At 37.7% G+C, this 22,630-nt stretch overlaps 1 protein-coding gene across 6 annotated transcripts in view; it reads left to right on the top strand.

Annotated features, from left to right (window-relative positions):
- RABGAP1L (RAB GTPase activating protein 1 like) overlaps positions 1–22,630 on the top strand; it is a 770,330-nt gene that overhangs the window by 116,321 nt on the left and 631,379 nt on the right. For all 6 annotated transcript variants that reach the window (XM_047076973.1, XM_047076974.1, XM_047076971.1 and 3 more), the window contains 2 exons: positions 3,533–3,635; positions 7,123–7,289. In XM_047076973.1, the coding sequence (XP_046932929.1) occupies positions 3,533–3,635; positions 7,123–7,289 (270 nt within the window). The remainder of the gene's footprint in view (positions 1–3,532; positions 3,636–7,122; positions 7,290–22,630) is intronic.

Genomic DNA, 22,630 nt, shown 5'->3' with positions numbered 1-22,630 from the left:
TGCTAGACCACTCAGAAACAATGGGACATAGGAATTTTAACAGACTTTGCTAAGTTCCTCCCTATTTCACCTGCTTTATTTTATACTGTAGTTATCTATGGTCACTATAAGGGGGAGGTCAGAGGTTCTTTCCCAGTCTTTTGTTTTTTAAAATAATCAGACTAAAAATAGCCTACATGCCAAAGAGATACATTTTGAGGTGCCAAATTTTACTCCCCTATAGTACCTAGGAAAAGCATAACTGCAAAGTACCAAGAAAAGCTGAAAACTCAGTAGAGCCTGGTTTCTTGGAACTGGAATGTAATTTAAAAGTCATAGAAATGCCTCAGAAAGCTTGTGGAGCTTTACAATTAACCATTTATTGACACTGGGCCAGTAGCTGGACTCATAGTTACAAATTCATTTGTATTTTAATCCAGTATGCTTATAATCTTTGTGTAGAACAGCAGAAATAAAATTTTCATGAAACCGTTCTTACCCCTTCCTTAGGTGTATGAGGAACTCTATTTTTCTTCTACTTGATTAAAATGTCTGGTCATAAGCCACTAAATTGATTTGATGATCCACAGATGAGTCACAAATTGCTGTTTGGAAAACATTAGCCTCTCAGCTCCCGAGGGTCAGGATCATTTTGTTTTCCTTGCTGGATACTTAATAGGCATAGACCATGGCTTATAGTAGGCTCATATTTGCTTAACAAGTGGATAGATTAACACAAACTTACATTTTTTACTTTTTCTGTGTGTTATTTCTTTCCAGTACCGTGTGTCTGCTTTACCCTACTGTTTGCCTACTTGACCTCATAGCTTCAGCTTGCTCATGACTTGACAGTTAGTTCATTTGTGGCTTACTGTGTTCTCCGGCCTCTGTGTTATGCCCTTTCTGCTATGTTCCCATTGTAAACTGCCACATTCTGTCTGTATTTCCTAGTTTATTTTCCTAAGAGGAGAGCACCTAGGGTTCCTGCCTTTTCTAGTTTGGGCAGAGACTTAGGTTGTCCGGATGTCCCTTACCTGCTGTCCCTGATTTTGTCAGCTCTGCTTGTGGTGGAGACAGAAGAGTTAGGAAGAACTCTTCAACAAAGACAGTTGAAGAAGCATCTTTTTTTTTTTTTTTAATTAAAATATTTTTTAAAATGTTTGTCTTTTTTTTTTTTTTTTTTTTTTTTGAGAGAGGGAGAGTGAGAGAGAGAAAGCCAGGGAGGGGCATAGAGAGAGGGACAGAGAAATCCCGAGCAGGCTCAGCACTGTCAGCTCAGAACCCGATGTGGGGCCTGAACTCTTGAACCGTTGAGATCATGACCTGAGCCAAAACCAAGAGTCAGACGCTTAACTGACTGAGCCACCCAGGCGCTCCAAGAAGCATCTTTATAAGAGGCTGGGAGCAAGCCGGTCTGTGTGATAGAAAGGTCTAGTTCAATAACAAAAATGCAGTACTTGATGAGGAGAAACTGTTATTGAGGGCTTTTGATGTAAGACAGTATTATTGTGGTGGTGTATTATGAGAACTACAAAGACATAAAAATACAGATGTTTGAGTTAGGCTATTTTGGTTATAAGAAACAGAGATCCACTTAGAACACCTTGAAGATAGAAGAGATTATTGATCTTCATGAAATTGTACCTAAACACTACAAAGTGGTTTTTGCTATTTGGACTGTTCCTGTCTGCCTCACGTCCCCCCCATGGGCTTGCTCTTTCTTTGAGTCTCTTTTTTTTTGCTCCTTCTCTTTTTTTCACTGCTGCCCTTGCTCCCGGAGATCTGGTGCTCTGCCCCCCTGTCTTTCTATACCTCCTTCCCTCCCCTCCCCCTTTCTGTTTCCTTCTTTCTGTCTCCTCTTTCTCCTTCTCTTCCCCTTTCCCTCCTTGCCTTCATCTCTCCCTCCCTGCACCTTCTCTGCCCCTTTTCTTTCTGCTCCTCACTCTTCCTCCTTCCTTCCCTGTCTCCCAGTATCTGCCTTTGTATTTTGACTGCATGATCATTTTTAATGGTTTTTTGTTTTTCTCCGTTTCTCTCCTACCACTTAACAGTTTCCTAATACTCTACTCTTCTTTATGTGTTCTTTCCTACTTTTTAATTTCTGTTATCACTTCATTTTTTATGTGGCCTGTCAGTGCCTGGCTTCTTATTAAAACCTTTCAGCTCCACTGCTGACTGCCTACTTTTCTTGGTGTTTGTTAATTGAAAGAAATAATTTGATTGGGCTCACTCATCTTTTTGGAGTCAAGCATGGCACAAGCTCTTGTTCAGAAATGGATTGGGTTTTTTGGGGGGTCAGATGCCCATTCTTGTTTTGAATGGGGATCTAATGAGAAGGTAGAGAGGATAGGCACAGGGAGGGAGAGAGGAACGGGTGGGGGGACAGAGAGAAAATGAATATGAATATATGAAAGTGTTGAAGGTGCTGAGTGAATTTCCTTAATGTGGCCTTGAGTGTACTTCATCTCCGGAATGCAGGGTCCCTGCACTCAAGCTGTACAGTTCGATTAGTGAAATACCACCAATACATTAGGAAAATAAACACAATAATTACCAAATGACAAATAATTTTATAGGGATTCAGAGAAGCTTCTGTGTGGGGGTAAAATTGGAAAAACAGTATTTATCTTTGTTTTAGTCTGATACTTCTAGCACTCTCTATTCATAATATGAGGAAATGGGCACAGGAAATTTAAAGTTCTGTAGATAATACACTTTTGCATATGCACATACTTGTATGCTGTGTGCTGTTCTCCCGTGGGGACACCTCTAACCTCCCCTCCCCTGCACATGTACATACATGCACGCAACTGTATATGATCCTGCTTTCATGATAGGAGTTGCCGGCTTCTTCAGTGAGGGTCAGGAGTGGGCTTAGTAGGAGCCTGAAAGAGTGGAGGAGATGAAGAAGGGGAGGAGTGAAGGGAAGGAGGGAGCAAGTATAAGAGTGAATGGGAGATAATCAACTTGGGTGTTGATTACCTCTATTAGCCTCCTAACATTGGTTACTGATCGTAAGCCAGTATACAAGTATCTGACATAGATAATAGAAAAGTATGAACTTTCAGAAGTGTTAATTGTGATAAAGTAAATTAATATTTTAAGAATATATTATAAATTAGAACACTGGAAGAAAAATACCGCTTTTCTGTTGACTTACTATTAATTCAATTTAAATATCTTCAGTGAGATGTACACTATAGTTTTAATAGAAACTGTGGATATCCTTGTATGTAGGTATATGAAATTATGACCAGAAGTCTAAGATAACTATAACTTCACTCCAATACTATGTTTTTGTGAGTCAGTATATGAAGGTACAGCTCCTTCTATCCAAGAGGTACGTGTCTGTAAATAGAAACTCTGAAGAAAGCCTTAGAATTTAATAATGAAAGAAATGCTTTTGTAGGGTGGCAAATAATACAGAAAAAAATCCATTTATAAATCCAAATTTTATTAAATTTGATTGCTTAAAGTAAGATATGTTTATAATTTAAAGTGGTGATTTTCCTGATGCATGTATTCTCAGTAATTTCTGTCTGAATTTTTATAGGAATCCATGGGAAAGAGCTATGATGGAAGAGCTTATGTTATTACCGGCATTTGGAACCCCAATGTGCCAATATTTCTGGCACTTAATGAAGAAACCCCAAAAGGTAACTTTTCTCAAATTATTCATTATTATTTGCTTTAAATTTTATATTATGGTCAATGTTGTTTTGCTGTGTTTTTAAAAATTCTGGAGCTTATTTAAAATGAAGTTATTTAGATTTCAAAGTCTTTATTTTTTATATTTAAATGTTTGTTTATTTATTTTGAGAGACAGCATGAGCAAGGGAGGGACAGAGAAAGAGTGAGAGACAATCCCAAGCAGGCTCTTTGTTGTCAGTGCAGAGCCTGATGTGGGGCTCAATCCCACAAATGGTGAGATTGTGACCTGAGCTGAAATCAAGAGTTGGATGCTTAACCAACTGAACCAACCAGGCGCCCCATAAATTTTGCAGGTTTTTAAAAATACTTTATGCATTATGGGGAAAACCTCCACTTTCAAAAGAATCTTCCTCAAAGATATGTGAATTAGTTTTATTAGATTATGTAGAAAATATTTGGGGTTTGTGCTTTATATGTTACTATAGAGTTATTTTATTTTGAAGCAGAGTATGGAAGAAATAGGGAAAGCAAATTCTGGAATTTTGCATATCTTTGGTAACTGTTCTCTGTTTTCCTTATAGATTACTTATATTTTTTATTTTTAAATTATTTTTCTAGTCTTTTGACCTTTGGGATCTTAGTAATGTGTATTCAGGATTTCACTTGTGGTAAACGCTTTTTTCTGTGTTGTTTACCTTTTCATTTTGTTAGACATGTCTAGTGTTAAACGATAAGTTTATGAGTGGTAAATAGTACATCTGTCATTCTTCCCATTGTGTTTATTTTTATTCCTACTTTATCCAGATATCTGTTAATTGTCTGTGTTTTTTACCCCACTGCCATCTGTCCTTAAACTAAAATTTAAATTTTTACCTCATGAGTTACAACTAATGTTATAAGTTACACTAAATGCTTTACTGTGATTCAACCAATAATTTGTATTGAGAAAATAACGGATCCATTGGCTTGATCTTTTGTCTTATATTCGTTTCTTTATATCCACAGTAGATTTTTGGTTAAAACAGGAACATTAATGAATACTAATATAGAAATATATTAATGAAGAGCATTACATGGTAATTATTCTCAAATTTCTTTAGCAAGAATATTTACCAGTTGCATGAATTGCATGCATTTGATCACACATCAAGCTATTTCAAAATGAGGGCTAAAAAGAAAAATAATAATGATTATAGAGCCTTTCATGTATTAGGAATAAATAATTTTTACACCCACAGTTTGTAAATTCTGCCTACAGGCTTGTAAAGACCAGCCTGTAAACTTCTGTCTTATAATCATTCAGAAAGTAAACATGAAAATGAGAAAAATAAGCCAGTTGATAATTTTGAAGAATAAAATATAAGAACTTCAAATAGTGAGTTATAACAGCAATTTTTATCTGTTTTTAATGTAACACATAGTTCAGTTTGATTTTGTTCTTTAATATATCTTTGGTCTTCTATCAGAAGATAATATATTTTAAAGTTTATTTGTTCTATTAAAATAAATTTAATACTATATTACAATAATATTCTTATCCAAAAGATAATGTATTTTAAATTTAAAATTATTTCATATGCCATAAAAAACACTGACTTGATTTCTAAAATATCCAAATGATGTCCCTGAGATTATAACTTACTCAAAGGATTCATGAATAAAACTTTGACTTCTTACAAAAGAAGTTGAAACTCTGGAGATGAAATGTCTTAGATCTTTTCACTGTACCACCAAGCTGTGTTTTCTATTCTGTTTTGTGTTATTGTCTCTTACACTTTGATAGTACTCTCCTTGGACTTTAAGGTCTGCTAAGTCAAGTACAGTGTCTAGTGAATCCTCATTTCTCTTGAATTTGCAGGTAGAATGCTTGCATTACGTAAGAATGTAATGAATTTTTTGTTGAATTTGACATTAATAGAAGTGTAGTTGACGTGCATAAATGTTGTATAATGTTTTTTAAAAACACTATTGAAGGTTTCTTTTACTGGGCTTAGTTATTTGAGCTTCGAGAACTAAAAATGCTGGACAAAATAAAATTTAAAAATATTTACGAAGTAGCAAAGAAATGACAATATGGAATAGCCAAACCCAGACTGAAAAACCCAATAAGAGGAGCCTGGCTGGCTTAGCTGGTAGAGTGCATAACTTTTAACCTCAGGATTGTGAGTTCAAGCCCCCACACTGGGCATGGGGCCTACTTAAAAAAAAGAAAAGGAAAAAAAGAAAACCAATGAATCTCAAGTAGGGTAAATAAAACAAAATAAAATCCGTATTTCAGCCTATTGTGAAACTAAAGGAAACCATTAGACACTAGCCTACAAGATTCTGGATCTAAATGAAAAAAGGCTATGGTGGTTCAGTTGGTTAAGAGTCCCACTCTTGATTTCTGCTCAGTCAAGATTTCATGATTTGTGAGATTGAGCCCCAGTTTGTGAGATCGAGCCAGGCATTGGGCTCTGCACTTCCTCTCTCCCTCTCTCTTTGCCCCTCTTCTGTTCATTCTCTCTCAAAATAAAGAAACACACTTAAAAAAACATTAAAAAACTTAAAAAAAAATAAGTCTGTGGCCAAGTAAGCATTTTAATTTTTTTTTGAGGTTTTATTTATGTACTTGAGAGAGACAGAGAGAGACAGCACAAGTTGGGAAGGGGCAGAGAGAGAGAGTGAGAGAAAGAATCCCAAGCAAGCTCTGAGCTACCAGTGCAGAGCCTGACGTGGGGTTTGAACTCATGAAACTGTGAGATCATGAACTGAGCTGAAACCTGGAGTTGGATGCTGAACTGACCGAGCCACCCAGGTGCCTCGGCCAAGTAAACATTTTAAATAATAACTGAAATTGTGACTGATAGCACTATATTATTGCCTAAAATTACTTGCCAAGACTCTGATATAGATATATAACTGTGCAGAAGAACCTTAATCAGTGTTTTTCCTGAACATACAGTGAGAGGACAATGAGGGTACTGACAGACCTTAAAGCATATACAACATTGCATAAGCATTTTCCTGTACAAAGTTAGCATCGTGAAGGTTGAACATCTCTTTTGATTTGACAGTCCTCATGCATCTCATCAAAGTGAATAGTTTCTTGTATCTCTTTTTATAAGATGAAAGGGCAAATTCTTGTGATTTTCCAGAGTTTTTTGGGGAAATTTGAAAGATAGTTTTTGTGTAAAAGAAAATTACATCTTATCTGAAAATTTTATCTTATTTTTTATATTAAAGACCTGATTTGTGGAAGGAAAAAGTTAGGTTGTGAGAGATTTTGACCATTGGTTTAGATAGGATCATGAGTATTGAGAAGCATACTTGGAAAACGTGTTTGTTTACCCATTTAATCAAAGAGACAGTACAACATTTAAAATTAAACATAGATGGTAACATGATTGGAAAGGACCTTAGTTTTTTCATAAGTGGGGAACCTTTGTTTTCTTAAATAGTCAAGGAATGATAAAGACAGCATAATGTATGTACGGAAAATTTCTACTGCAGATAAGCGGGTGTACATGACTGTGGCAGTGGATATGGTAGTCACAGAGGTGGTGGAGCCTGTCCGCTTTCTCCTGGAGACTGTCGTACGGGTGTACCCTCCAAATGAGCGATTTTGGTATTTCAGCAGAAAGACTTTCACAGAGACGTTCTTCATGAGGTTGAAACAGGTAGGACCTTTTGTTCTTTTCATATAATACCCTATATTTTTTTCTAGTATTTTAACACCAAGATAATTTTGTAAGTAGTGATAAAAAGCAATAAAATTATTAGTGTAATCAAGTGATGTTTATTGTCAACCAATAGAATATTTGAAAAAGCTACATCTAGGTAATGTAAGTTAAAAGAAAAAAAGGGATAGTATAATAATTATGCACTTTATTCACTAGAAACCTGTAATGTGTACGTGTGAAGTATCCACATACTTAATTGAAATACTGATTTTATATATATAAAAAAAAGCTCAGGTACTTTGAAATGATTGTGTTTTCTTTGTTTTTCATAAAATTACTAGAACAATGGTCTGACACAACTTTTATTACTATTTAGACCATTTCCTGTCTTTGTAGCATATTCTAGTGAAGATTATATGAACAGTATTCAAAATATTAGTCTCCTGAGTATCTTTTCATATTTTATTATGATATATTTTCCTCCCTCTCTCCCCTTATGTTTGATTTTTTTGGTAGCTTAATTGTTCTCTCAAGAATTCACTTGTTATTTTGAGCCAGAGGATTATTCAGAGTTGTGTAAGAGTAAATAAAGGAGCTATGTAGAAAGTGGTCATTGTTCTTCCAGTGACAGTTAATAAATTATATGAATTCTTCCTTTCTCAGACCTGATAAAAAGTTAGCTTTTTCTTGGGGCACCTGGGTGGCTTACTCGGTTAAGCGTCCGACTCTTGACTTCAGCTCAGGTCATGATATCATGGTTCGTGAGTTCCAGCCCCGTGTCAGGCTCTTTGCTGACAGTGTGGAGACTGTTTGGGATTCTTTCTCTCTCTGCCTCTCTGCTGCTCGTGCTCACTCTCTCTCTCTCTTTCTTTCAAAATAAATAAATAAACTTGAAAAAAAAGTTAGCTTTTTCCCATATATGTGTGTTGATGTATATACATATATGGCATGATAAATGAGAGTACTGTGATTTATATATTTACGTAAATTTTAAGGATATATATTAGAGTAAATTTTTATTAAATGTTATTTTCATATTTTAAAAATTACTGATGAGTGATTGAGTAGCAAGTAATTAAGCATTAAAAATACTGCACAAGGTTATTTCATGTGAATTAAGATTAAATTAGATTTACTTATAATCAGCTCTAAATGTGAGACTGATTTATTTTTTATGTTTATTTTTTATTCTTATATTGTGAACAATTTTATGCCCAAATAGTAGAAAATGTAGATTAAATGGACAAAATCCTCAAAAACACAATTTACCAAAATGATGGACATAGGACTAAATAGAAAATCTGAATTGTTGTATATATAAAATATGGTGAATATGCAATCAGAATTTTTCCCGCAAAGTGAACTCAGTATGAAAACTTTCACTGGTGAATGCCTCCAAAGCCTGTGCACTTGGGAAATGTACACACACACAGACATGCGTACACATGAACATGAGAACACACACACATGCACGTATACATACACAGGCTACACCAAACTACACAGGCCTTCCCCTGAGAATAGACAAAGAAGGAGTACACCGCCCCCAAGGAAGCCACCCCCCACGAAGACATTTTCAAGTTTTTATTAAATTCCAGTGAGTTAACATACAGTGTAATTATTAGCTTCAGGTGTACGATGTAGCGATTCAATACTCCATATTACACCTGGTGCTCATCACAAGTGTGCTGTGAAACTGGTTTAAATGAATATCAAATATGATGAAGATGATTTGTAACTTTAGTGGCATAATCCATGTTCCAGGAAAAGCCGTGGGAAGCTATGGAGACTGAAGGCATACCTGCCCTGGGCAGAAATAAGGAAAATGAAAAAAATTGAAATCTAGGGAAGTTCAGTGAAGTACTAAAATTTATGTAGATAATTATTGCAAAGGCTGAGACTATAACTCCTTACTGTAAGTCACACTATGTTGCTCTAAGGCCAGGCTACTTTCTTTCTTTCAGTATTTCAGAGACTGAGTCGGTTTGTGGCCACTGATAGTAATTTTGAGATGTTGGTCTAGACTAAACAGCGTTGGTAGAAAGAAGGAATTAGGTGTGCATTGAATGCAGTTCATGGTTACCTTGGAAACTCTGGGTCCAGGCCATTCCTAATATCAAGGATTCAGAGGAGAATGGGTTAGTTTTAGTTTGAGTGATTTGGATTTAGGCACTTAGAATCCTTCTGGGATTACTGGATTTACTGAATAAACCCAGAACTGGTCCTCTACTCAAACAGGATTAGAACAGATTTCTGGGGGATAATAACATATTGGTTGGGATTCCCTATCCCCAAATTCTTTTTTTCTTGTTAGTTTTCCTGCTCTCAAATATAGCAGGAGTTTATTTGTATGCTGAGGAATGTAGGAAAATATGACTTACACTAATTAGTGTCCATTTGGGGCCAAATGGCATTTTCATTTCATTCATTTTCCACTCACAGGGAGTGAAAAGAACATGTAAGAAGGGGACTGAATCAAGAGGGTCTGGGAAAGTTTCTCAGAGAGAGCCTTGTGACCTGAGTCCTGACAGAGGAGTAGAATTTAATTACAGTATGTGCAAATGCCTAGAGGGCTGGAAAGACTAGGGAGCACAGAAGAGGGGAAGACAGTAGGTGATGAGAGGAAGCTAGGTCCCTGATCACGTGAGAATTTGTAGTCCATGGTAAGGGTTTTTTCTACATCAGCTTTATTGAAGTATAATTAGCACACAGTACAACGCACCCATTTTATGAGTTTGGGCAAATTTATACACTTGAATAGCCACCATTAAAATTAACATAGGCAATGTTTCTATTACTCTTAAAAATTCCATTTTGCTATCCCAGCCATTCCTCCCCAGGCTCAGCAGTAATCTGTTTCTGTCATTATAGATTAGAGTTGGTTTTTCTAGCATTTCATACAACTGAAATTGCACACTATGAACTCTTTTGTGTAAGGCTTCTTTCATATAACAGTGTTTTTGAGAGTTATCCATGTTGTGTGTGTCAGTAATTCATTCCTTTTTATTATGAAATGATAGACTTTTGTAAGAATATACCCCAGTTTGTTTATCCATTTATCTGTTTGGAATTTTAGTTGTTTCTAGTTTTTGGCTAGTATGGTTAAAGCTGCCGTGTGCATGTCTTTGTGTGGACATAGGTTTTCATTTATCTTGGATAGATACGTAGAAGTGGAATAAGAATACATAGAAGATACATAAATGAATCTTCATTTTAAATGCTCAAATTTTTTTGCCCACTATTTGTCTTCCTGCATTGCAAGAGTTCTTTATGTATTCTGAATATGTCTTTTGTCACATACACTTACTCCAAATATTTCCCCCTAACAATGGCTTGCATTTTTATTTTCTCAACAGTGCCTGTTGAAGAGCTGAATTTTTAATTTTGGTGGCTATATTTATCAAAAATTTTTTCTTAAATTTTTATTTGTACTATTTGACCATTGATTCCTGGACTCTATATTCTATGCCATTGATGTTTAGGTCTGTTTTTGTACCAATAAATACCACACAGTCTTGAGCACTACAGCTTTTTAGTAAATTTTAAAGTCTGGTGTTATAAGATTTCTGACGTTTTTCAAAGTTGTTTTGTCTGTTTCAGGTATTTTGCATTTTTATCTGAATTTTAGCATTAGTCTGTCAGTTTGTTGAAAAATGCCCTGATTTAAAAAAAAAATCTTTTTTTAAATCTTTATTTATGTTTGAGAGAGAGACAGAGCACGAGTGGGGGAGGAACAGAGAGAGGGAGACACAGAATCCAAAGCAGGCTTCAGACTCCAGCCTGTCAGCACAGAGACCAATGCGAGGCTCGAACTCACAAACCATGAGATCATGACTTGAGCCGAAGTTGGACGCTTAACCGACTGAGCCACCCAGGCACCCCTGCCCTGATTTTGATTGAGATTGCCTTATATCTGTATATCACTTTGGGAAGACTTACTATCTTAACAATATTGGGTCTTCCCCATATCTGAAAAGCTAACGTCACCCTCAATGGGGAAAAACTGAGAGCCTTTCCCCTAAGGTCAGGAACAAGGTAAGAATGCCCACTCTCATCACTTGTATTCAACATAGTACTGGAAGTCCTAGCCGTAGAAGTCAGACAACAAAAAGAAATGAAAGGCTTCCAAATTGGTAGGGAAGAAGTAAAATTTTTGCTATTTGCAGATGGCATGATACTGTACATAAAAAACACGAAAGATTCAACCAAAAACTGATAAGACCAAAACATTAATTCAGTAAAGTCACAGGATACAAAATCAGTGTATACAAATCTGTTGTATTTCCATATGCCAGCAATGAAGCAGCAGAAAGAGAAATTGAGAAAACAGTCTAATTTACAATTGTACCAAAAATAATAAGATATTTAGGAATAAACCTAACCAAAGAGGTGGAATACCTGTATTCTGCAAACTCTAAGACATTCAAGAAAGAAATTGAAGATGACATAGGAAATGGAAAGACATTCCATGCTCATGGATTGGAAGAATATTTTTCACTTGTCTATACTGCCCAAAACAGTCTGCAAATTTAATGCAACCCCAATCACAATACCACCAGCATTTTTCATAGAACTAGAACAAATAATCCTAAAATTTGTATGGAAACACAAAAGACCCCAGATAGCCAAAGCAACCTTGAAAAAGAAAAGCAAAGCTGGAGGCATCACAATCCCAGACTTGAAAATGTTACAAAGCTGTAGTGATCAAAACAGTATGGAACTGACACAAAAATCAACCAATAGATCAATGGAACAGAATAGAAAACCCAGAAATAAACCCACAATTACATGATCAGTTAATCTTTGACAAAGCAGAACATCCAATGAGAAAAAGACAGTTTCTTTAACAAATGGTGTTGGGAAAACTGGACAGCTACCTGCAAGAGAATGAAACTGGACCACTTGCTTGCACCATACAAAAAAATAAATTCAAAATGAATTAAAGACCTAAAATGTGAGATCTGGAACCATAAAAATCCTAGAAGAGAACACATGCAGTAATTTCTCTGATATTGACTGTAGCACCTTTTTTATGGATAGGTCCCAAGGCACGGGAAACAAAAGCAAAAATAAACCACTGCGACTTCGTCAAAATAAAAAGCTTCTGCACAGCAAAGGAAATAATCAGTGAAACTAAAAGGCCACCAATGGAATGGAAGAAGATATTTGCAAATGATGTATCTGATAAAAGGTTACTATCCAAAATATATAAAGAACTGATACAACTCTACACCAAAAAAACACATAATCCAAATAAAAAATGGGCAGAAGACATGAACAGACATTTCTCCAAAGAAGACATACAGATGATCATCATACCCATAAAAGATGCTCATCATCACTTATTATCAGTGAAATGCAAATCCACATTACAATGAGCTCTCACTTCCCACCTGTCAGAATGGCTAAGATCAACAACATAAGAAATAGGTGTTGACAAGGATGTGGAGAAAAAAGAACCCTTTTGCGCTATTGGTGGGAGTGCAATCTGGTGCAGCCACTGTGGAAAACAGTATGGAGGTTCCTCAAAAAATTAGAAATAGAACTATCCTATGACCCAGCAATTGTACTAATAGGAATTTATCCAAAGGATACAAAAATGCTGATTTGAAGGGGCACATGCACCCCGGTGTTTATAGTAGCATTATTTGCAATACCAAGATACGGAAGCAGCTCAAGTGTCCATCAGTTAATGAATGGATGAAGAAGAGGTCACCTCAAAGGAATATTATTCAGCTGTAAAAAGAATGAAATCTTGACACATGGATGAAGCTAGAGAGTATATAATGCTAAGTGAAATAAGTCAGTCACCATTATAGTTTCACTCATGTGGGAATTTAAGAAACAAATGAGCAAAGAGAAAGAAGATAAACCAAGAAACAGACTCTTAACTCTAGAGAACAAACTGATGGTTACCAGAGGGGACATGTGTGGGGGTATAGGTGAAATAGGTGTTAGGGATTAAGGAGTGCAGTTGTCATGATGAGCTCAAGCTGATTGAAAATAAAAACTTAAAAAAAAAGAAACTAATATCAAGCCTTCAAATCAATATACATGGCATATCACGTAGAGTATAGCTTTTCTTTAATTTCTCTGAGCAATGTTGTCAGTTTTAGTAGATGGGTTTTACTCATATTTTGTTCCATTTACCTCCAGATATTTAATATTTTTATGTGACTAAAAGATGTATTTTGGGTTTTTTTGTATATTGTTTTTTAATTAAAAATTTTTTTTAATGTTTGTTTATATTTGAGAGAGGAGACAGAGCACGAGCAAGGGAGGGGCAGAGAGAGGGAGACACAGAATCTGAAGCAGGCTCCAGACTCTGAGCTGTCAGCACAGAGCCTGATGCAGGGCTCAAACTCATAAACCATGAGATCATGACCTGAGCCGAAGTCGGCGCTTGACTGATAGAGCCACCCAGGTGCCCCATTGTTTTTAATTTTAATTTTTAATTTAATTAAATTTAATATTTTATTTTATTTTATTTTACTTTTATTTTATTTATTTATTTATTTTTTTCAATATATGGAGTTTATTGTCAAATTGGTTTCCATACAACACCCAGTGCTCATCCCAAAAGGTGCCCGCCTCAATATCCAATACCCACCGTCCCCTCCCTCCCACCCCCCATCAACCCTCAGTTCTCAGTTTTTAAGAGTCTCTTATGCTTTGGCTCTCTCCCACTCTAACCTTTTTTTTTTTTTCCTTCCCCTCCCCCATGGTTTCTGTTAAGTTTCTCAGGATCCACATAAGAGTGAAACCATATGGTATCTGTCTTTCTCTGTATGACTTATTTAACTTAGCATAACACTCTCCAGTTCCATCCACGTTGCTACAAAGGGCCATATTTCATTCTTTCTCATTGCCACATAGTACTCCATTGTGTATATAAACCACAATTTCTTTATCCATTCATCAGTTGATGGACATTTAGGTTCTTTCCATAATTTGGCTATTGTTGAGAGTGCTGCTATAAACATTGGGGTACAAGTGCCCCTATGCATCAGTACTCCTGTATCCCTTGGGTAAATTCCTAGCAGTGCTATTGCTGGGTCATAGGGTAGGTCTATTTTTAATTTTCTGAGGAACCTCCACACTGCTTTCCAGAGCGGCTGCACCAATTTGCATTCCCACCAACAGTGCAAGAGGGTTCCCGTTTCTCCACATCCTCTCCAGCATCTATAGTCTCCTGATTTGTTCATTTTGGCCACTCTGACTGGCGTGAGGTGATACCTGAGTGTGGTTTTGATTTGTATTTCCCTGATAAGGAGCGACGCTGAACATCTTTTCATGTGCCTGTTGGCCATCTGGATGTCTTCTTTAGAGAAGTGTCTATTCATGTTTTCTGCCCATTTCTTCACTGGATTATTTGTTTTTCGGGTGTGGAGTTTGGTGAGCTCTTTATAGACTTTGGATACTAGCCCTTTGTCCGATATGTCATTTGCAAATATCTTTTCCCATTCCGTTGGTTGCCTTTTAGTTTTGTTGGTTGTTTCCTTTGCTGTGCGGAAGCTTTTTGTCTTCATAAGGTCCCAGTAGTTCATTTTTGCTTTAATTCCCTTGCCTTTGGGGATGTGTCTAGTAAGAAATATCTACGGCTGAGGTCAGAGAGGTCTTTTCCTGCTTTCTCCTCTAGGGTTTTGATGGTTTCCTGTCTCACATTCAGGTCCTTTATCCATTTTGAGTTTATTTTTGTGAATGGTGTGAGAAAGTGGTCTAGTTTCAATCTTCTGCATGTTGCTGTCCAGTTCTCCCAGCACCATTGGTTAAAGAGACTGTCTTTTTTCCATTGGATATTCTTTCCTGCGTTGTCAAAGATGAGTTGGCCATACGTTTGTGGGTCTAGTTCTGGGGTTTCTATTCTATTCCATTGGTCTATGTGTCTGTTTTTGTGCCAATACCATGCCGTCTTGATGGTTACAGCTTTGTAGTAGAGGCTAAAGTCTGGGATTGTGATGCCTCCTGCTTTGGTCTTCTTCTTCAAAATTACTTTGGCTATCCGGGGCCTTTTGTGGTTCCATATGAATTTTAGGATTGCTTGTTCTAGTTTCGAGAAGAATGCTGGTGCAATTTTGATTGGGATTGCATTGAATGTGTAGATAGCTTTGGGTAGTATTGACATTTTGACAATATTTACTCTTCCAATCCATGAGCACGGAATGTCTTGCCATTTCTTTATATCTTCTTCAGTTTCCTTCATAAGCTTTCTATAGTTTTCAGCATACAGATCTTTTACATCTTTGGTTAGATTTATTCCTAGGTATTTTATACTTCTTGGTGCAATTGTGAATGGGATCAGTTTCTTTATTTGTCTTTCTGTTGCTTCATTATTAGTGTATAAGAATGCAACTGATTTCTGTACATTGATTTTGTATCCTGCAACTTTGCTGAATTCATGTATCAGTTCTAGCAGACTTCTGGTGGAGTCTATCGGATTTTCCATGTATAATATCATGTCATCTGCAAAAAGTGAAAGCTTAACTTCATCTTTGCCAATTTTGATGCCTTTGATTTCCTTTTGTTGTCTGATTGCTGATGCTAGCACTTCCAACACTATGTTAAACAACAGCGGGGAGAGTGGGCATCCCTGTCGTGTTCCTGATCTCAGGGAAAAAGTTCTCAGTTTCTTCCCCATTGAGGATGATGTTAGCTGTGGGCTTTTATGATAAATGGCTTTTATGATGTTTAAGTATGTTCCTTCTATGCCGACTTTCTCAAGGGTTTTTATTAAGAAAGGGTGCTGAATTTTGTCAAAGGCCTTTTCTGCATCGATGGACAGGATCATATGGTTCTTATCTTTTCTTTTATTAATGTGATGTATCACATTGATTGATTTGCGAATGTTGAACCAGCCCTGCATCCCAGGAATGAATCCCACTTGATCATGGTGAATAATTCTTTTTGTATGCTGTTGAATTTGGTTTGCTAGTATCTTATTGAGAATTTTTGCATCCATATTCATCAGGGATATTGGCCTGTAGTTCTCTTTTTTTTACTGGGTCTCTGTCTGGTTTAGGAATCAAAGTAATACTGGCTTCATAGAATGAGTCTGGAAGTTTTCCTTCCCTTTCTATTTTTTGGAACAGCTTGAGAAGGATAGGTATTATCTCTGCTTTGGATGTCTGGTAGAATTCCCCTGGGAAGCCATCTGGTCCTGGACTCTTATTTGTTGGGAGATTTTTGATAACTGATTCAATTTCTTTGCTGGTTATGGGTCTGTTCAAGCTTTCTATTTCTTCATGTTTGAGTTTTGGAAGTGTGTGGGTGTTTAGGAATTTGTCCATTTCTTCCAGGTTGTCCAGTTTGTTGGCATATAATTTTTCATAGTATTCCCTGATAATTGCTTGTATCTCTGAGGGATTGGTTGTAATGATTCCATTTTCATTCATGATTTTATCTATTTGGGTTATCTCCCTTTTCTTTTTGAGAAGCCTGGCTAGAGGTTTATCAATTGTGTTCATTTTTTCAAAAAACCAACTCTTGGTTTCATTGATCTGCTCTACAGTTTTTTTAGATTCTATTTTGTTTATTTGTGCTCTTATCTTTATTATTTCTCTTCTTGTGCTGGGTTGGGGTGTCTTTGCTGTTCTGCTTGTATTTCCTTTAGGTGTGCTGTTAGATTTTGTATTTGGGATTTTTCTTGTTTCTTGAGATAGGCCTGGATTGCAATGTATTTTCCTCTCAGGACTGCCTTCACTGCATCCCAAAGCGTTTGGATTGTTGTATTTTCATTTTCATTTGTTTCCATATGTTTTTTAATTTCTTCTCTAATTGCCTGGTTGACCCATTCATTCTTCAGTAGGGTGTTCTTTCACCTCCATGCTTTTGGAGGTGTTCCAGACTTTTTCCTGTGATTGATTTCAAGCTTCATAGCATTGTGGTCTGAAAGTGTGCATGGTATGATCTCAATTCTTGTATACTTATGAAGGGCTGTTTTGTGACCCAGTATGTGATCTATCTTGGAGAATGTTCCATGTGCACTCGAGAAGAAAGTATATTCTGTTGCTTTGGGATGCAGAGTTCTAAATATATGTCAAGTCCATCTGATCCAATGTATCATTCAGGGCCTTTGTTTCTTTATTGACCGTGTGTCTAGATGATCTATGCATTTCTGTAAGTGGAGTGTTAAAGTCCCCTGCAATTACCACATTCTTATCAATAAGGTTGCTTATGTTTATGAGTAATTGTTTTATGTATTTGGGGACTCCTGTATTCGGTGCATAGACATTTATAATTGTTAGCTCTTCCTGATGGATAGACCCTGTGATTATTATATAATGCCCTTCTTCATCTCTTGTTACAGCCTTTAATTTAAAGTCTAGTTTGTCTGATATAAGTATGGCTACTCCAGCTTTCTTTTGACCTCCAGTGGCATGATAAATAGTACTCCATCCCCTCACTCTCAATCTGAAGGTGTCCTCAGGTCTAAAATGAATCTCTTGTAGGCAGCAAATAGATGGGTCTTGTTTTTTTTTATTCATTCTGATACCCTATGTCTTTTGGTTGGTGCATTTAGTCCATTTACATTCAGTGTTATTATAGAAAGATACGGGTTTAAAGTCATTGTGATGTCTGTAGGTTTCATGCTTGTAGTGATGTCTTTGGTACTTTGTCTCTTAGGATCCCCCTTAGTATCTCTTGTAGGGCTGGTTTAGTGGTGATTAATTCCTTCAGTTTTTGTTTGTTTGGGAAGACCTTTATCTCTCCTTCTGTTCTAAATGACAGACTTGCTGGATAAAGGATTCTCGGCTGCATATTTTTTCTGTTCATCACATGGAAGATCTCCTGCCATTCCTTTCTGGTCTGCCAAGTTTCAGTAGACAGATCCATCACTTGTCTTATTGGTCTCCCTTTATATGTTAGAGTACGTTTATCCCTAGCTGCTTTCAGAATTTTCTCTTTATCCTTGTATTTTGCCAGTTTCACTATGATATGTCGTGCAGAAGATCGATTCAAGTTCTGTCTGAAGGGAGTTCTCTGTGCCTCTTGGATTTCAGTGCCTTTTTCCTTCCCCAGATCCGGGAAGTTCTCAGCTATTATTTCTTCAAGTACACCTTCAGCACCTTTCCCCTCTCTCTTCCTCCCCTGGAATACCAATTATGCGTAGCTTATTTCTCTTTAGTGCATCACTTAGTTCTCTAATTTTCTCCTCATACTCCTAGATTTTTTATCTCTCTTTTTCTCAGCTTCCTCTTTTTCCATAATTTTATCTTCTAGTTCACCTATTCTCTCCTCTGCCTCTTCAATCCAAGCCGTAGTTGTCTCCATTTTATTTTGCAGTTCATTGATAGCATTTTTTAGCTCCTCCTGGCTGTTCCTTAGTCCCTTGATCTCTGTAGCAAGAGATTCTCTGCTGTCCTCTATACTGTTTTGGAGCCCAGCGATTAATTTTATGACTATTATTCTAAATTCACTTTCTGTTATATTGTTTAAATCATTTTTGATCAGTTCGTTAGCTGTTGTTATTTCCTGGAGATTCTTTTGAGGGGAATTCTTCCATTTGGTCATTTTGGATAGTCCCTGGAGTGGTGCAGGACTGCTGGGCACTTCCCCTGTGCTGTCTTGAATAACTTGTGTTGGTGGGCGGGGCCGCAGTCAGACCTGATGTCTGCCCCCAGCCCGCCGCTGGGGCCATAGTCAGACTGGTGTGCGCCTTCTCTTCCCCTCTCCTAGGGGCGGGAATCACTGTGGGGTGGCGTGGCCCGTCTGGGCTACTTGCACACTGCCAGGCTTGTGGTGCTGGGTGAGGATCTGGCGTATTAGCTGGGGTGGATCGGCAACGTGCACAGAGGCGGGAGGGGCAGGCTCAGCTCGCTTTTCCTTTGGAGGTCTGCTTCGGGAGGAGCCCTGCGGCACCGGGAGGGAGTCAGACCTGCCGGAGGGATGGATCCGCAGAAGCACAGCTTTGGGTGTCTGTGCGGTGCAAGCAAGTTCCCTGGCAGGAACCGGTTCCCTTTGGGATTTTGGCTGGGTGATGGGCGAGGGAGATGGCGCTGGCGAGCGCCTTTGTTCCCCACCAAGCTGAGCTCTGTCGTCCGGGGCTCAACAACTGTCCCTCCTGTTTTCCTGCAGCCCTCCCATTCTCCGAGCGGAGCTGTTAGCTTATAACCTTCCAGATGTTAAGTTCCGCTCGCTGTCAGAACACACTCCGTCCGGCCCCTCTGCTTCTGCCAGCCAGACTCGGGGGCTCTGCTTGGCCAGCGGGCCGCCCCTCCGCCCCGGCTCCCTCCCGCCAGTCCGTGGAGCGCGCACCGCCTCTCTGCCCTTCCTACCCTCTTCCGTGGGCCTCTCGTCTGCGCTTGGCTCCGGAGACTCCGTTCTGCTAGTCTTCTGGCAGTTTTCTGGGTTATTTAGGCAGGTGTAGGTGGAATCTAAGTGATCAGCAGGATGCGCGGTGAGCCCAGAGTCCTCCTACGCCGCCATCTTCCCAGCAACCTGCTTTTTAATTTTTAAATTTAAATCCGAGTTAGTTACCATACAGTGTAATAATGATTTCAGGAATAGAATTTCGTGATTCATCACTCACGTGTAGCACCCAGTGCTTATCCCAACAAGTGTCCTCTTTAATACCCCTTGCCCATTTAGCCCATCTCCCACCCAAGACTATGCCAGCAACTGTCAGTTTATTTAAGAGTCTCTTATGGTTTGTCTCCCTGTCAGTTTTTATTTTATTTTGCTTCCCTTCCCTTATGTTCATCTGTTTTGTATCTTAAATTCCACATTTGAGTGAAATCATATGATATTTGTTTTTCTCTGGCTTATTTCACTTATCATAATAGACTCTAGTTCCATCCATGTTGTTGCAAATGGAAAGATTTCATTCTTTTTGATCGCTGAATAATACTCCATTGTATACATATACCACATCTTCTTTATCCATTTTTCAGTCGATGGACATTTGGGCTCTTTCCATACTTTGGCTATTGTCGATAGTGCTGCTGTAAACATTGGGGTGCATGTGCCCCATCAAATCAGCACTCCTGTATCCTTTGTATAAATACCTAGTAGTACAATTGCTGGGTCATAGGGTAGTTCTATTTCTAATTTTTTGAGTAACCTCCATACTCTTTTTCAGAGTGGCTATACCAGTTTGCATTCCCACCAGCAGTGCAAAAGGGTTCCTCTTTCTCTGCATCTTCGCCAACTTCTGTTGAGTTGTAACTTTTAGCCATTTAGACAGGTGTGAGGTTGTATATCATTGTGGTTTTGATTTGTATTTCCCTAATGATGAGTGACTTTGACCATCTTTTCATGTGTCTGTTAGCTAGCCATCTGGATGTCTTCTTTGGAGAAGTGTCTATTCATGTCTTTTGCCCATTTCTTCACTGGATTATATGTTTTTTGGGTGTTGGGTTTGGTAAGTTCTTTATAAATTTTGGATAGTAGCCCTTTATCTGATATGTCATTTGCAAATATTTTCTCCCATTTTGTCGGTTGCCTTATAGTTTTGCTGACTGTTTCCTTTGCTGTGCAGAAGCTATTTATCTTGATGAGGTCCCAATAGTTTCCCTTGCCTCCGGAGACATGTCATGTAAGAAGTTGCTACAGCCAAGGTCAAAGAGTTTGTTGCCTGTTTTCTCCTCTAGGATTTTGATGGCTTTCTATCTTACATTTAGGTCTTTCATCCGTTTTGAGTTTATTTTTGTGTCTGGGTGTAAGAAAGTGGTCCAGGTTCATTCTTAAGTGTGTCGTTGTCCAGTTTTCTGAACACCATTTGCTGAAGAGACTGTTTTTTTTTTTTCACTGAATATTCTTTTCTGCTTTGTCAAAGATTAGTTGGCCATACATTTGTGGGTCCATTTCTGGCCTCTCTGTTCTGTTCCATTGATCTATGTGTCTGTTTTTTTGTGCTAGTACCCTACTGACTTGATGATTACAGCTTTGAAATACAGCTTAAAGCCTGGAATTGTGATGCCTCCAGCATATGGTTTTCTTTTTCAGGATTACTTTGGTTATTCAGCATCTTTTCTGGTTCCATACAAATTTAAAGATTGTTTGTTCTAGCTCTGTGAAGAATACTGGTGTTATTTTGATAGGGGTTGAATGCACCATTGAATCTACATTCAATCTGCATTGAGTATGTAGATTTCTTTGGGTAGTATTGACATTTTATCAATATTTCTTTTTCCAATCCATGACCATGGAGTGTTTTTCCTTTTTTTTCTTTTTTTGCCTTTTTCAGTTTCTTTCATAAGCTTTCTGCAGTTTTCAGTGTATAGATTTTTCACCTCTTTGGTTAGATTTATTCCTAGGTATTTTATGGTTCTTGATGCAGTTGTAAATGGAATCATTTTCTTGATTTTCTGTTTCTTCATTATTGATGCATAGGAATGCAACTGATTTATGTGCATTGATTTTATATCCTGTGACTTTGCTGAATTTATGGATTAGTTTTTTGGTGGAATCTTTGTGCTTTCCATATAGAGTATCACGTCATCTGTGAAGAGTGAAATTTGACTTCCTTCTTGCTGATTTGGATGACTTTTAATTCATTTTGTTGTCTGATTGCTGAGGCTAGGACTTCCAACACTGTGCTAAATAACCATGGGGAGAGTGGACATCCGAGTCATGTTCCTGACTTTAGGGATAAAAGTCTCAGTTTTTCCCCATTGAGGATGATATTAGTAGTGGGTCTTTTATATATGGAATTTATGATCTTGAGGTATGATCATTTTATCCTTACTTTCTTGAGGTTTGTTATCAAGAAAGGATGCTTTATTTTGTCAAATGCTTTTTTCTGCATTTATTGAGAGGATCATGTGGTTCTTATCCTTTCTTTTATTAATGTGATGTATCACATTGATTGATTTGTGAGCCAGCCCTGCATCCTAGGAATAAACCCCACTTGATTGTGGTGAATAATTCTTTTAACATATTGCTGGATCTGGTTTGTTGGTATCTTGTTGAGAATTTTTGCATCCATGTTCATCAGGGAAATTGGTCTGTAGTAGTTCTCCTTTTTAGTGGGGTCTTTGTCTGGTTTTGGAGTCAAGATAATATCCTCATAGAGTTTGGAAGTTTTCCTTTCATTTCTATTTTTTGGAAAAGCTTCAAAAGAATAGGTGTTAACTCTTCTTTAAATGTTTGGTAGAATTCCCCTGGAAAGCCATCTGGCCCTGGACTCTTGTTTGTTGGGAGGTTTTTTCCCTCCTAACGTTTATTCATTTATTATTTCTGAGAGAGAGAGAGAGAGAGAGAGAGAGAGAGGAAAGAGAGGAAAGAGAAGAGAAAGAGAATGAAGAGAGAGAGGAGGTGAGGGGAGGGGAGACTCTGTCAGCATAGAGCTCAACACGGGACTCAAACTCACGAACTGTGAGATCATGACCTGAGCCAAA

This window comes from Lynx rufus, unplaced genomic scaffold (genome assembly GCF_022079265.1).
Source record: "Lynx rufus isolate CCGP_SWC_20201006 ecotype Redwood Valley unplaced genomic scaffold, mLynRuf1.p SCAF_15, whole genome shotgun sequence".
In the NCBI taxonomy this organism is placed as follows: domain Eukaryota; kingdom Metazoa; phylum Chordata; class Mammalia; order Carnivora; family Felidae; genus Lynx; species Lynx rufus.
This window is presented reverse-complemented; position numbering and strand designations above follow the sequence as displayed.